Raw genomic sequence first — 14752 nt, forward strand, 5'->3', positions numbered from 1 at the left:
ATTTTTAATTATTTTTTAGTAAAATTTAAAAAAGAAATACTATATTTGTTTTGATTTTTTATTTAAAAATTTTATTATTAGAAACAAACAAAATTATTTCCACTTTTGTATTAATTGTAATTTTTGAATTTTCAAGAAATTGGCGCCAATTTGCCCGCCACGCGGAACAATGACCAATGACGTCTGCGCAATAACCGGAACCTGCTGTCAAAAAAAAAAATTTTTTATTCCATAAACTTTGGTGATATGACATTTTCTTGTGTATGTGTCTTATGTGTCTGCGGTGTCTGCTCATCGTGTCAGTGTTAATTTCACATGTGTGACTGTGTGTTTTTTTTAAATTGTTTCTTCTCTCTCTCTTCCTCCTAAAAAGAAGGACCCAAGTCGAAAGTTCAATGATTTTCAAAAGTAAATTAGAAATAATGGGAGAGAGTAGATAAATAAATAATGTGTAATATTGAAATTATTATTTCATTTTGATTTTTCTCAAGTATAATGGCAACACACGTAAGAAGTGTCGAATCAATTGGAACAATATTACATTGTGAATATTGTACTAACCTCAAATTTAAACAAGTTCAAGATTTTGTACGGTAAGTCCGTCTGTTTGTCCATTTATTATCAGTATAGAAACCTCGCCTATCTTTATATTCTTTTTTTTTACCTTAAAACTAATAAAACATCATTTTTCTTTAAAAAAATAGAATAAATTTTATGATTTCAGTGTTGAAAATATTTTTTTTTTTATAAAATTTTAGGTTATATCCTATTTTATTATAATAAATTCATATTTTTTACTTTTTCGACAAGAAATTTTTCCTGAAATTTCAATATTTTTTTGTTTTATTTTGAATTTTTGAAAAATTAATACCAATTTTAAAGAATTTTTTGATTTTTTCAGTTTACAAAGAAATTATAGTTAATTTTTTCGTTTTTAATTTTCCTGTCTCGTTTTATACTTTTATGTTTTTTTCGTTTTCTTTTCTTTTATTTTTTTAATTGTTTTTAATTTTATTTTCATTTTAAAGATAAATGTTTAATTCTAAAAAAATTTATTTCGGAAAAGAAAAGAGTTAAAAGAGAAATTAAAATAATTTTCAGCGTTTCGTGACTTATTTAAAAATAATTCCAGAAGTCATTGAATATATTCGATTAATATTTAAATTTGAGGTAGAGAAAAAAAAGTTAATGAATATTTTATTTCGTCATTTGTTATTATCATTTGAATGAAGAAGAAAAGAGTCATTTCTTTACGAATTGAATTTTTATTATTCTTTTATTATAAATACAATTTGTTTTCGCAAAATATTTTACTAAAATTTTACTAAAAAATATATAAAAAACTAGAAAAAAATTACAATTTATGGAACTAAATAATTTTTTGCAAAAAAAAAGTTGTTAAAATTTAACATTAATTATTATTCCAAATTTTTTCTTGCAAAATGATTGTTGATTTAAATTACATTTATTAATTAACAGTTGAGATTATTAACAAAATATATTATTTATAAATAAATAAATGTTAATTTTACAATTTAATTACGTTTCTGATTTATTTTCTTTTTTTGCTTTCATTTTATTTATTCTTTGTTTTTCCTTTTTTTAGTTCATTTAGTTTTCTTTTTAAATTATTTTCATGTTATTGTTTTTCTTGCTTTTCTTTTCTCTTTTTTCTCTTTTTTCTATTTTCTTAGATAAATTTTAATTTGTTTTTAATATTTTTATTTGCTTTTCTTTTAACTTTAAAAAAAACGTTTTTTAATTACTTCTTAATTTTTAAACATTTTTTTCTTAATTAATTTTTTAATTACTTTTCTTAATTTTCTTAATATTAGTTCTGTAAATTATGTTGCAATTTTTTTAAAATTAATATTAATTAATTTATTATCATTATTAATATTAATACATAATAAAATTCTTCTTTGAAATTCAATTATTTTCCAAAAATTTTAATAAAATTCTTGGCAAACATTTAACTACTTTTATAAATAATTATTTTTAATACGATTTTAATCAAAATCCTCAAAAAATGTTATTATTCTTAAAAATTTTTATTAAAATTCATAGAAAGAATTCAATTATTTAAAGATTTGTTGATAATTTTTCGTTAAGAAAATTCAATTTTAAGAAACATTCAATTATTTATTTTTGTATTTAAATGATAATTGAATTCTCGCAAAATTTTCTAATAAAAATTGATTTCAAAATTAATTTTAATTTTGTTTTATTTTTTAATATTTTCAAGTATACAAAATGAATTTTAGTTAAAATTTCGAATAATAATTGAATATTAAAAGCATTATATCAAAAATTTTTAGAAATAATTGAATTTTTAAGAAGTTGCAGTAATTTTTAATTAATTATTGAATTTCTTTTTTTCTTTCATGAAGACATCTTCGAGATCAGCATTGTTCACGTGAAGGCGGATCATTTGTTTGTCGTTACGGTTACAATGGCGTTTGCACGAGTCTTCCATTGGAGGGTGTTTCCGACAAAGATTATTTAGTTCATGCAACAAAGCACGCGACAACAATGCAACAACAACAGCAACAACATCAACAGCAAAAAAAAGCAAATGGACAATTAAATGAGGCCTCAACGTCGTGGTCATTTTATTCGGCAGCACAAAATTTACCCGCTGTTTTAAATGATCCAAATCGTGGTAAACAGAGTAATTTCTTGACAAAAACATGGGGCGATTCATTTATTGAAAAAGTCGATATTCCCAAGAGTCCATATCTACCGGAAATTACAATTCAACATTTTGAACTTTATTTGAAAAAAATTGCACGGGTGAGTTTGTGACACAATATTTTCTTTTCTTTCTTTATCAATTTAAACAATATCGAAACATAGAAATAGAGAAATCAAAGAAGAAAATTTGTCTTTATTTGCAAAATAACAAAAATTCAATTATTTTTATAAATAATAAAATTCTTTACAGGATTTCTATTACTTTAAATTTAATTTTAAATGAATTCTTCGAAAAATGTAATTATTTTCTAAAGTTTTATTTAAATTCTTCGCCGAAATTAAATTATTTTTAAAAATTTTAATAAAATTCTTTGAAACTATTCAATTATTTTTATAAACAGTAAAATTCGTCTGCGAGAATTCAATTATTTTTATAAATAATATAATAAATAATTTTAAAAAATTCAATTATTTAATAAAATTTAACAAAATTCTTTTCTAGAATTCAATTATTTCTATACATAATAAAATTCTTCACAGGATTTTAATTATTTTTAATGCAATTTTCAATGAGTTTCTCAAAAAATTATAATTAATGTAATTATTTTCAAAAATTTTATTAAAATTCTTTGGAAACTAATTATTTTTTTAAATTTTCATAAAATGATTTTAAAAATTCAATTCTTTTAAAAAATTTTAATAAAATCTTTCGCAAGAATTCAATTATTTTTATAAATATTAAAATTTTTCACAGGATTTCAATTACTTTTAGTACAATTTTAAATGAATTCCTCGAAAAATGTCATTATTTTTAAAAGTTTTATCTTAATTCTTTAAAAGAAATCAATTATTTTTCCAAATTTTTTAAAAAATCTTCCGCAAGAATTCAATTATTTTCACAAATAATGAAATTCTTCCCTAAAATTCAATTATTTTCAATATCAATTATTTTAATTAGAATTTTTCAAAAGATTTCAATTTTTTTCACAGAAATTCAATTTATAAAAAAATTACTAAAATTCGTTGCAAGAATTCAGTTATTTTCATAAATTTAATAAAATTTTTCAGAGAATTTCAATTATTTTCAAACTGTTTTTAAAAAATTTCGATAAAATTGTTCACAAGTATTCAATTATAAGAAATAATTATTCTATCAATTATTTATTTTTGTCTTTTGAAGAAATTGAATTTTTGTAGAAATATAAAACTATTTTTTTGCTATTTTCTTAAAATTTTCATTATTGAGTGCGAAGCATTTAATAAAATAATTATTATGAAAACAAATAATTAATCAATAGAATTAATGGAAAATAGAAATAAAAATTTAGATTAAATTATCGAAAGAAGAAATAATCGAATTTATATTTATTTATACAATTTTAATGTACTTTTAAATTTTTAATTTCTAAATACTAAGAAATTTTTATTGAAAATTTATCAATATAATTGATGATGGAAAATTAATAATAAATTTTATAACTTAGAAAACTTAAATAAAATGAAATAAAATGAAATAAAATGAAATAAAATTAAATAGAATTAAATAGAATTTATAACTGAAAATTTATAAATTGTTAAGAAATAGAATTCAACTTGCAAGTGATTTGGTTAAATTGCTTTCAATTACTATTGAGCTCGATTGTGTCATTCGATAAAGAAGAAAATAGAAAATGAAACTGAAATAAAAAAAATAAAAAAAAAACGGCTTGTTTGGTTTATAAATAAATAAATAAATAAAAATACGAATAGTTTTTACAATGGGAAAAATTGTTTTATTCTTTTTAAAAATAATTTTCTTTAATGAAATTATTGCAATATTTCAGCGCTATAGAAAGCATTCGCGTATGAATTCAAATTTAAATCGTTCAACATCGCCAAATGAATTGTTGCAAAATTTTCCAAATTTAAGAAAAACAAAAAGTCTCACAACAAATAATGGACCTACAGGTAAATTTTTTTTCTATTTATATTAAATATTTCTCTCTCTATCTTTCTTTTTTTTTATTTTATCGTTTATTTTTTCACTATTTTCTTTTTGTAGTTAAAATTTTTTTAAAATTCAATTCTTTATAATTCTTTTTTAAAATTTAATTATTTACTATTTTTTTGCTGTAATTATATTAATTTTCTTACATTTTTCTCTTTCCAGAGCGTTCGCAATTTGATCTCTCCAATATACCAAAAATATTTCTCAGTCCTCATCTTGATTTGTCGAAGAAGGAAAATTTTGACGCCGTATTTTCATTTGCAAAAGATGGTCTTTTCGATCATAGTGGAACTGCCAACGGTCAAGCGAAAATAATTCAAGAACAGGTTTGTCTGCAAAAAAAAAAAAAAAAAAATTAAAACAGAAAGTATTAATATTAATAAAATTCGAAAGAAATTAAAACAGAAAATATTAATAAAATTCGAAAGAAATTAAAACAGAAAATATTAATAAAATTCGAAAGGAATTAAAACAGAAAATATTAATATTAATAAAACTCGAAAGAAATTAAAACAAAAAATTATTAATATTAACAACAATTTTTAAAAGAAATTGAAGAAAAAAATGGTGATAATAAAATAACTTTCGTTTTTTTTTCTCTTTTTTGTAATTAACAGTTGACGCAATATTTAGACACTGTTGAAGTGCGAATCGCCGAACAAGTTGCTTCCAAGTCGCAGGCATTTTTTCACGCAATGACGTCCCACGATGCACTCATGGAACAATTAACGCAAACAATTACTGTTTTAAAGGCGCTGAGAAAGAATATTCATCAAATCGACGATAGTTTGGTGAAGAGTTCTTTTCAAATTTTAAGGTGAAAGAAATCAAAAATTTATAAACCAGAGAGATTTTTTACTCAATAAAATCTAATAATTAAAAAATTATTACAAATAATATCAGTAAATTCGGTATTTAATTTTAACGTACAAATTTCAATTTCAATTTTTGAATACTTCACATTTTGAAAAACACTTTTTGAAATTTTTCAAAAACTTCACATATATTAACTAATTATGACTATTATTTTCAAAAATAATGAAATTCTTTGTAATACTTCAACAAATATGAAAAATACATTTAGGAGTTTAAATAAATTACGAAAATGAACAAATATAAAAAGTATAAGGATCAAGAAAGAAAAATCAATTTTTATATTGAAAAAAAAACTTTTCATAAAAAGTGAGGAATAATTAAAAATTATTTTCTAATTCTAAAGTAACGAATAGTCGTAAAAAAATTATAAAGAATAAATAGACTATAAATTATTATAGAAATAATAAAATAAAGAAAGGCAATTTTCAAATAACTTGTGAGTTGATAATTCGAATATTTCGGAAAAAATTAAAGGGAAATGTGTATTTTTTTCTGCAGATTAGAGCAGGCGCGATCAAATCATCAACAGGTGCAGGAGAAATTAAAATTAATGGCAACAGTTCATCAAAGTCAACCAATGATACAATTATTGCTTTCCACTCCTGATTATGTCGCTGCTCTTGATCTCATAACGACAACTCAGGAAATTTTACTTCAGGAATTGAATGGCGTTCATAGTTTTAGGTAAATAATGAAGAAAAAAAGGAAATTAAATCAAATATTTAAAAAAAAAATTAAAGAAATTTATTTTATTATTTATTAAAATTTTTTATTTTAATATTATTTATTAAAAGTATTATTAATTAGTCATTTAATTGTAAAAAATTTAATTTTTTTTTGTACTTTATTCATTTTATTTCATTCTTTCCGTATTTGTAATTTTTCAAGTATTTTTTTTTATTTTTTCTGCATTTTTTTATTGAAGTTAATTTTCTTGCGCTTAAAAAAAATGATAAATTATTATTTCGAACTTTTGAGGACGGAAAAGAAATTATTTATACTTATGTATGTAAAATTGTATTTTACTTTCTATTTCAGACATTTGGGTTCGCAATTAAGTGAAATGGAAAAATTAGTCGATAAAATGCTGTCAACCGAATTTGAAAGATATGCAACTGCAGATTTGAATAGACCATTGGGAGGCGATAATACAGTACTTGATGGGGTAATTTTTTTTACTCTCTTTCTCTTTTTTCATTATAAGATATTCACAATAATTCAATTACTTTCACTAATAATAAAAATTTTCATGAAAAATCAATTTTTTAAAAAAATTTTTGATTAAATTCTAAGCAAGAATTTCATTATTTTCATAAATAATAAAAATCATCGAAGAATTTCAAATTATTTTCATTACATACTATTTTAAATTAATAATCAAAAAATTCAGTTATTTTCACAAATAAAGTTTTCCACAAGAATTCAATTATTTAAAATAATAAAATTTTCATAATATTTATTATATTTCGAAAAAAAAATTATTTAAAACAATATTTAATAAAGTTCTAATGAAGAATTTAATTACTTTCAAAAATAATAAAATTTTTTACAGAAATTCAATTTTTTTTAAACATTTTAATAAACTTTTCCGCAATAATTCAATTATTTTTAAAAATAATAAAATTCTTCTCTTTAATTCAACTATTTTTGAGAATTATATCTAATAAAATTCTATTCAAATTAAAAACTATTCAATTATTTTCATAAATAATAAAATTCATCGCAGGATTTCAATTATTTTTAATACAATTTTACAGGAATCAATTATCAATTATCAATTATTTTTAAAAATAATAAATTTCTTCTTGGAAACTCCATTATTTAAAAAAATTCTAATAAAATCGTTTGCAAGAATTCAATTATTTTCATAAATAATAAAATGTTTTTTAGGAATTTAATTATTTTCAAAACAAAATTTAATAAAATTTCCCGCAGACATTCAGTTATTGACAAATTTTTTAAGAGAATTCTTTGTAAAATTTAATAATTTTAAAAAACTTTTCGCAATTCAATGATTTTCAATATTTTGCTATTTTCATAAAATTTCCAAACAGAATTTCATTTCATTCTTTTCATGAATAATAAAAATTTTCATCATTTCAATTATTTAAATTAGAATTTGCATAAAATTATTCGAAAGAAATGAATTATTTCAAACCTTTTTTAAAATTCTTCGCAAAAATTAAATTATTTTTTATAATTTCTATTTTATAAGCACAAGTTTTGTAAAAAAAACTTGTTTTTTCTAAAATATTTTAAATATTTTACATTTTTTTCTTTTATTTTATTATTAATTATTTATTATTATTAGTATTTATATTGTTTATTTATTATTAATTACTAGTAAAATTTATGCGCGAAACGAGATAATCAATTTATTATTATTATACAAATTACAAAATTCTTGTCAAGAATTCAATTATTTTCATAAATTTTTCTCGGATAATTCCATAATTTTTTTAAATAGTAAAATTCATCGTAGGAATTCAATTATTTTCAATTCACAATAAAATTTTTCATAAATTATAAAATTCATCTCTAGAATTGAATTCTATTTAATTAATAAAATTCTTAGTAAGAATGTGATTATTTTTAATATAGATTTTATAGAATTTCTTGAAAGAATTCAATTATTAAAAAAAATAGTAATAAAATTATGAAAAGAATTCAATCGTCAACAAATTTTTTTATAAAATTTCTAAATAAAAGTTTTATTTTATTTTTAACAAATACAATTCTTATAAAAAATAGAAAGAATTTCTTCTTAAAATTCAATTAATTATTAATTTTAAATTCAATTGAATTATTTTAATAATTCAAGGTACAATTTTAATAAAAATTCTTGAAAGAATTTAAATTCTAAAAATCTTTTGTTTAAATTCTTAAGAATTCAATGATTCGGAATACATTAATTTTTGTTGGTTTTTTTTCTTCGTAATTCAGTTTATTTCATATATCGCGAATCCAGGTTATTTCCCTTAGAAAATTTAAAAATTCATAACATTTTTAGAAAAATTATTTAAAAAGGTAATACAACGAATTAAGATTTTATTATTTATTTTATACATTTTTCTTTTAAATTTGAAAAAAATCGAAAAGTTCCTTTTTTATTAACAAATGTGTTTTGTTTTTTTTGGCTTTCAGGACAAACTTGTCTCGATTATCTCGGGTTTGTTGCGCCAAAAGCATTTGCAATTTGTTGACACTTATAAAGAGGAGGCGGTGACTGCAGTGAGAGCGGTTACCAAGCAACGCGTTATCGAGGCATTAACGGCGAGCGATTGTTGCAGTGATCAACAAGCGGCGGCATTGGAAGTTGGCGGTTTATCACTTGCCGAAAGACTAACACTTTTATTTAACACAATACAATCACTCACGCATCTTCTCCATCGAATTAAAGTACGGCAAAAATTCTCCAATTTTTTAATTCTATTTCTCTCTTTTTGTTTTGCAAAAGTTTTTCTTCATTTGAACATTTTTTGAAAATTGTTTTTATTCATTTTTTTATTTTATTTAATTTTTTTTTATTCTATTATTTTTATTTTTATTCTTTCTTTCTTTCTTTTTATTCTTTCTGTACTTTTTGTATTTTCTATTTTTTTTACAATTTTATTTTTTCTGCTTTCGTATATTTTCTACTTTTTTTATTCTTTCTGTATTTTCTATTTTTTTACACTTAAAATTTTTTGTTATTTTTTGTCTTTTCTATTATTTTTTGTTAGTTTTCTACTTTATTTTATTTTTTTCTATTCTTTCTCTAATTTTTTCTGTATTTTTTAATTTTCTATTTCTTTTTGTACAGAAAAAAATACAATAAATTAGTAAAGAATTAATAGTAAAAATATAGAAAAGGAGTAAAGAAAGAATAGAAAAAATACAAAAAAATATAGAAAAAGAATAGAAAAAATACCAAAAAAAATTTAGAAAGAATAGAAAAAATACCAAAAAAAATTTAGAAAGAATAGAAAAAATACAAAAAAAATTAAACATACAGAAAGGAAATAAAGACAGAATAGTAAAAATAGAGAAAAGAAGTAAGGAATAAATAGCAAAAATACAGAAAGAAAATAAAGACAAGAATAGTAAAAAATACAGAAAAGAAGTAAAGAAAAAGTAGAAAAAAACAGAAGTAAAGAGAGAATAGAAAAAGTACAGAAAGAAAATTAAAAAATATACAAAATATAGAATATAAATGAAAAAACCATTTACTAAATTTTCTTTTTTTTCTTTTAAAGGCAGTCCACAATGTTATGCAAGAGACGGCGGATTTATCATCCGGACGTCTACCTGATGGTTCAATGGACGATTCATTAACGGATTATTTATTATCAGAGGAGGAATATAATCGAATAACGAGTAAATTGACCGATATGTTGACGTCAATTTGTGATTATTGTCATGAGCGTTTAGGAAATTTATTGTCGGCAAGTCCAGTGGAAAAAGAAAAGGCAATAACATTAACAACCACGACGACGTCGACGACAAGCAATAATAGTAATAGTAATCATAATAATAATAATCATAATAATAATTCGGAAACGAAATCAAATGAAAAGGAGAGTCCATCGTGGGGTGAAAAATCTTCGTGGCTTGGCGATCGAGCGACTGCCGCTCAGGTTTGTCGACTTGCAAATATGGTCGATGGATTCACTGAAACATGCGAGAAAATATGCGGTAAACAATCGACTGCATTGCGCTCTGCATTTCGGGTAAATTTTTCTCTATTATTCTCGCTAATTTTTCTCTTTATTTTCAAATAACTTTTTGATTATGTTCCATATTTTCTTTATTTCCATTGATAATGAATTATAAATAGTTTCTTCTTTTTATTTTTATTCTGTATTTTCAGTTTCTAGAAAGAAAATAGAAAACAATGTGAAAATAAGGAAAAAGTGAACTTTTTTTTTATTTTCACATTGACAGGGTTGCCACGCAACTTGGAAACCTGGAAAACCTGGAAAAGTCAGGGAATTTTGATCGGAATCCTGAAAAATTGTTATTTTCTAAAGTTTATTCTTTAAATATAATTTTACATAAATATTTCAAAATTAATTAAATTTTAAAAAAGTTGCGTTTACAATTTTCATAAGTACAGATGAATTTCAATTCAATTACATAACAATTAAAAATTTTTTTAAAAAAATTAAAATTTGGTAAAATCTTTTTAAAAAATAATTTAAATTTAGTAAAATCTTTGAAAAAATAATTAAAATTTGCAATGAATTTTAATTAAATTCCTTAAAATAATTAAATTTGGCAAAAGTTTTAATAAAATTTCTGAAAATAATTGAATTTTGCAAAGAGTTTTATTAAAATTATAGATGAATTAGAATTTTAATAAAATTGCAGAAAAAAATTGAATTTTGCAAAGAGTTTTATTAAAATTCATAAAAATAATTGAATTTTTCAATAAATTTTTTAAAAATTCCTGAAAATTTAATTTAGACAAAATTTGTTATTAAAATTAATGAAAATAATTGAATTTTGCAATAAATTTTTTTAAAATTCCTGAAAATTGGATTTAGACAAAATTTTTTATTAAAATTAATGAAAATAATTGAATTTTGCAATAAATTTTTTTAAAATTCGTGAAAATTGGATTTAGACAAAATTTTTTATTAAAATTCCTGAAAATAATTGAATTTTGCAATAAATTTTTTAAAAATTCCTGAAAATTGGATTTCCTTTATTTTCATTTTTGGAACTTTTTTTCTTTCTTAATTTCCACTTCACTTTTTATTTCCCTTTTTGTTTCTTTAATAGAATTTTCATTTATTTGATAGAAAAATGAAATAATATTCCCATTTTGAAATTTTTCACAGGCACAAGCGAGTAAATTTGTGCAACGCTTTCACAATGAGAGAAAAACAAAATTGAGCCTTTTACTTGAAACTGAACGTTGGAAGCAAGCCGATGTACCTGCTGAATTTCAATCGCTCGTCACATTTCTCTATGAGAATAAATATTTTCCCGAACTCTTTAAAATTGATTCTAAAACAACAAATGAAAATCCAACGAATTTTATATTAATTGGCGATGAAAAATTTGCTGTCGTTGGCGCTGCTCTCATTCTCGTTCAAATAATTCACGAATATTGCAGGTAAGAAAAACAAACCAAAAAAAAAAAAAAAAAACCATTTGTATAGAAGATTTAATTTTGTCATTTTTCTAAATTTCTAAATTTAATTTCTGATTAATTATAATTATTATTTATCCGAAATAATTGTTTATTAAAGAATTAAAGAGTTAAAGAATTAAAAAATTAAAGAATTAAAGAATTAAAGAATAAGAGAATTTAAGAATAATAGAATTAAAGAATAAAAGAATAAGAAAAAAAATGAAATAAAAAATAAAATTATGAAATTAGAGTCATTTATTAAAAGAAAATATTTATTTTTATTCCACAGGACGGCGAGTGAATTGACAACACTTTCGGGTACAATTGGACGACAATTGGCGGAACTTTTGCGACACTATAATTCGCGATGCTGCCAATTGGTTTTAGGTGCTGGCGCCATGAAAGTCGCTGGACTGAAAACAATAACGAGTACAATTCTCGTTCTCGCTGCGCGAAGTTTGCGCCTCATTATTTGGATAATGCCACTTGTCAAGGCCCATTTTCAAGGTTTTTCTTCTTTTCATTTTATAAAAAATCTTTTTTTTCTTTAAAAATTTAAATTTTTGTATTTAAATAATTGAATTCTCGAACAAGTTTCGGAAAATTATTGAAAATAATTGATTTAGAGATCAAGTTTAGTTAAAAATTGAATTTTTGTGGGAATTCTGAAATACGATTTAAATATTTGTTTAACAAAATTATTCTACTAATTATTATTTTACAAAAATGAAGTTGTTTTAACAAAAGGCGGATGTTAATTTTTGTTGAAAATATTTTCAGAAAATATTTTTTTAGTAAATTTTGGTTATTTAAATAGACAAGAAAAATGAAAGTTTATATTTATTTTCTTTTTGTTCTCTTTGTTTTTAAAGGTCTGGCGGAATTGAGTACAAATCGTTCGATTGTTGGCATTTCGAGTGTCACTGGCGGCGTTGCATTATTGGACACTGTCGAGAGGGATATTCGATCGCATGTGCGTGAAATTGACACGAAAATTCTCACGATCGTCGATAATCTTCTTAGCAGTCATATTTCAAATTGGACGGCTAAACCACCAGTGCCATCGCAGTCTTTTCGGACAATTTCCAAGTATGTTAAATATAGAAAAATGGAGATGAAAAAAAAAATCATAATTTCGCATTACTTTCCATTTGTTAATTTTAATAATAATTTCGATTTACTTGAAAATTAACAAATGCGGAAAGAATAAAATGAAATGCAAAAAAAAAAAAAAAAAAAAAAAAAATAGTAGATAGAAAAGAAAAGAAAATATGAGAAGTAATGAAAATATTTGTGTTTTCAGGCACTTGGCGAAATTGCACGAGGCTGTTTCGGGAATATTACCACCGACTGAAGTGCAATTGCTCTATCGTACAGTGAATGTATCGTTCAAGGAAAAACTGCGCGAGCAATTGGTGAAAATGAATATTGTTAATAATGGAGGTCCACAGCATGGCGTTGTCACATCGGAATTAACATTTTATTTAGAGGCATTGAGAAATTTAAAAGTATTGCCTATCGAGGAATTAAATGACACATGGTTAAATGATGTTTGGCAGAGATAACATGCAGAGCGTGTGGTTTATTGTATTTTGGAGGCGGTGAAATTTTACCGCAAGAGATGACTAATGCTTGAGTATTTATTGTTATTCTTAATATTATTATTATTATTATTTAATTGCCATTAGTTTAACGCTACTACAATTATTAGTATTATTATTACAATTTTAATACAATTATTATTATTATAATTATTATTATTACAATTTTATTACAATTTTTTCACAATTATTATTTTTTTATTATTTTCTTTCTGTTATTTTTATTATTTAAAAAATGTTACAATAAATACCTTTCCTTTGATTATAATTATTGTTCAATAATTATAATTAAAGGAAAGGAATTAATTATACGGCAGTAATGATAATAATAATTATTATTATTATTTTCATTTTTATTATTTTTATTGGGTATTATTACCATGCTTGTTAATATTATAAGCCTTTTAATTACACAATTATAAAGAAAAACGGTTTTAACAAACAATTATTAACATTATTGTTATTATTTTTATTATTATTATTATCTTTTATTTTAGAAACAAATTGTTAATTTCTTTAAGAATAACAAAACAAAAGATTTCAATTAGCTTTCCGATAAAATTGAGTATAACTAAAGTTCCTATTCCTAATTATTTAAAATTTATACTAATTTTAATAATAGTAATAATTTTTCTTTTGAGAGGAGGAGAAGAAAATGAAATAATAATAATATTAATAATAAAAATAATAAGTGTAGTAATAATTATTATAATTATAATAATAGTTATAAATAATTTGATGTGACTTGGAAGATTGATAATTTTTTAAAATATTATTAATAATAATAATAATAATATTAATAATAAATTAATTATTAGAAAACTTTTGCGCTTTCTGGAATTTCTGAGGAAAAAAATATCGTTAATATAATCTAGAAGAAAAAAGGAAGTAAATGAAAAATAGTAAATAGCATGTTTTACAATTGTTTCAATGGCCTATACATAAAAAAATTGTTGCAGGAAAAATTATTGTTCAACTTCGATTTAATGAAGTTTTTATCGAAATTTTTTTCCTTTTTCTTTTCATCTTTTTTCATTGTTTCTACTTTTAGTTTAAATTTTTTTTCCACATTTTATTTCTCTTAATTCTTTCCTATTCTGTTCTTTCTTTTTTTTATTTATTTCGTATTTTTTTCTTTCTTTTTTTTCTATTTTCTAAAAATGAAAGTAGAAAAAAATAAAAAATAGAAATAAAAATGTTTTTCATTTTCTTCCTTTCTCTCTATTTCTCCGCTTTTTTCTTACTCTTGTACTCTTTTTCTTTTATTCTTTTTATTTTAAAAAAAGCCTTTGTTTTTACCGTTAAATTTATCCTTTTTTAAAAATTTTCTTTTATTTCATTTAATATTGTTTAAATTATTTAATTAAATAGTCCCAAGAGGCTCTTTTTTAATTTTCTCAAATTTTTTTTTTATTCTCTTTCATCAAATTTTCTCGATGGGAAAAAATAGACTGACTAACATCACATTAGTGAAAA

At 21.7% G+C, this 14752-nt stretch overlaps 1 protein-coding gene across 1 annotated transcript; it reads left to right on the forward strand.

Moving 5' to 3' along the window:
* Positions 1–263: 263 nt before the first annotated feature.
* LOC122503954 (vacuolar protein sorting-associated protein 54) lies at positions 264–13436 on the forward strand. Its single transcript, XM_043614743.1, has 13 exons — positions 264–593; positions 2391–2793; positions 4518–4641; positions 4844–5007; positions 5299–5498; positions 6056–6241; positions 6596–6722; positions 8702–8956; positions 9793–10266; positions 11380–11657; positions 11965–12182; positions 12548–12764; positions 12979–13436. The coding sequence occupies exons 1-13, from the start codon at positions 496–498 to the stop codon at positions 13238–13240; spliced, it is 3006 nt and encodes a 1001-aa protein (XP_043470678.1). The 5' UTR covers positions 264–495; the 3' UTR covers positions 13241–13436.
* The last annotated feature ends 1316 nt before the right edge of the window (positions 13437–14752 follow it).

Source organism: Leptopilina heterotoma, unplaced genomic scaffold (genome assembly GCF_015476425.1).
Source record: "Leptopilina heterotoma isolate Lh14 unplaced genomic scaffold, ASM1547642v1 Lhet_275, whole genome shotgun sequence".
Classification (NCBI taxonomy): Eukaryota; Metazoa; Arthropoda; class Insecta; order Hymenoptera; family Figitidae; genus Leptopilina; species Leptopilina heterotoma.

What these genes read in the sequence shown, in the direction of transcription:
- LOC122503954 (XM_043614743.1), top strand. Translation starts at nt 496, where the DNA reads ATGGCAACACACGTAAGAAGTGTCGAATCAATTGGAACAATATTACAT. An exon ending in AGTTCTTTTCAAATTTTAAG is followed by an intron (nt 5,499 to 6,055) that starts GTGAAAGAAATC and finishes TTTTTTCTGCAG; the next exon opens with ATTAGAGCAGGCGCGATCAA. An exon ending in ATCTTCTCCATCGAATTAAA is followed by an intron (nt 8,957 to 9,792) that starts GTACGGCAAAAA and finishes TTTCTTTTAAAG; the next exon opens with GCAGTCCACAATGTTATGCA.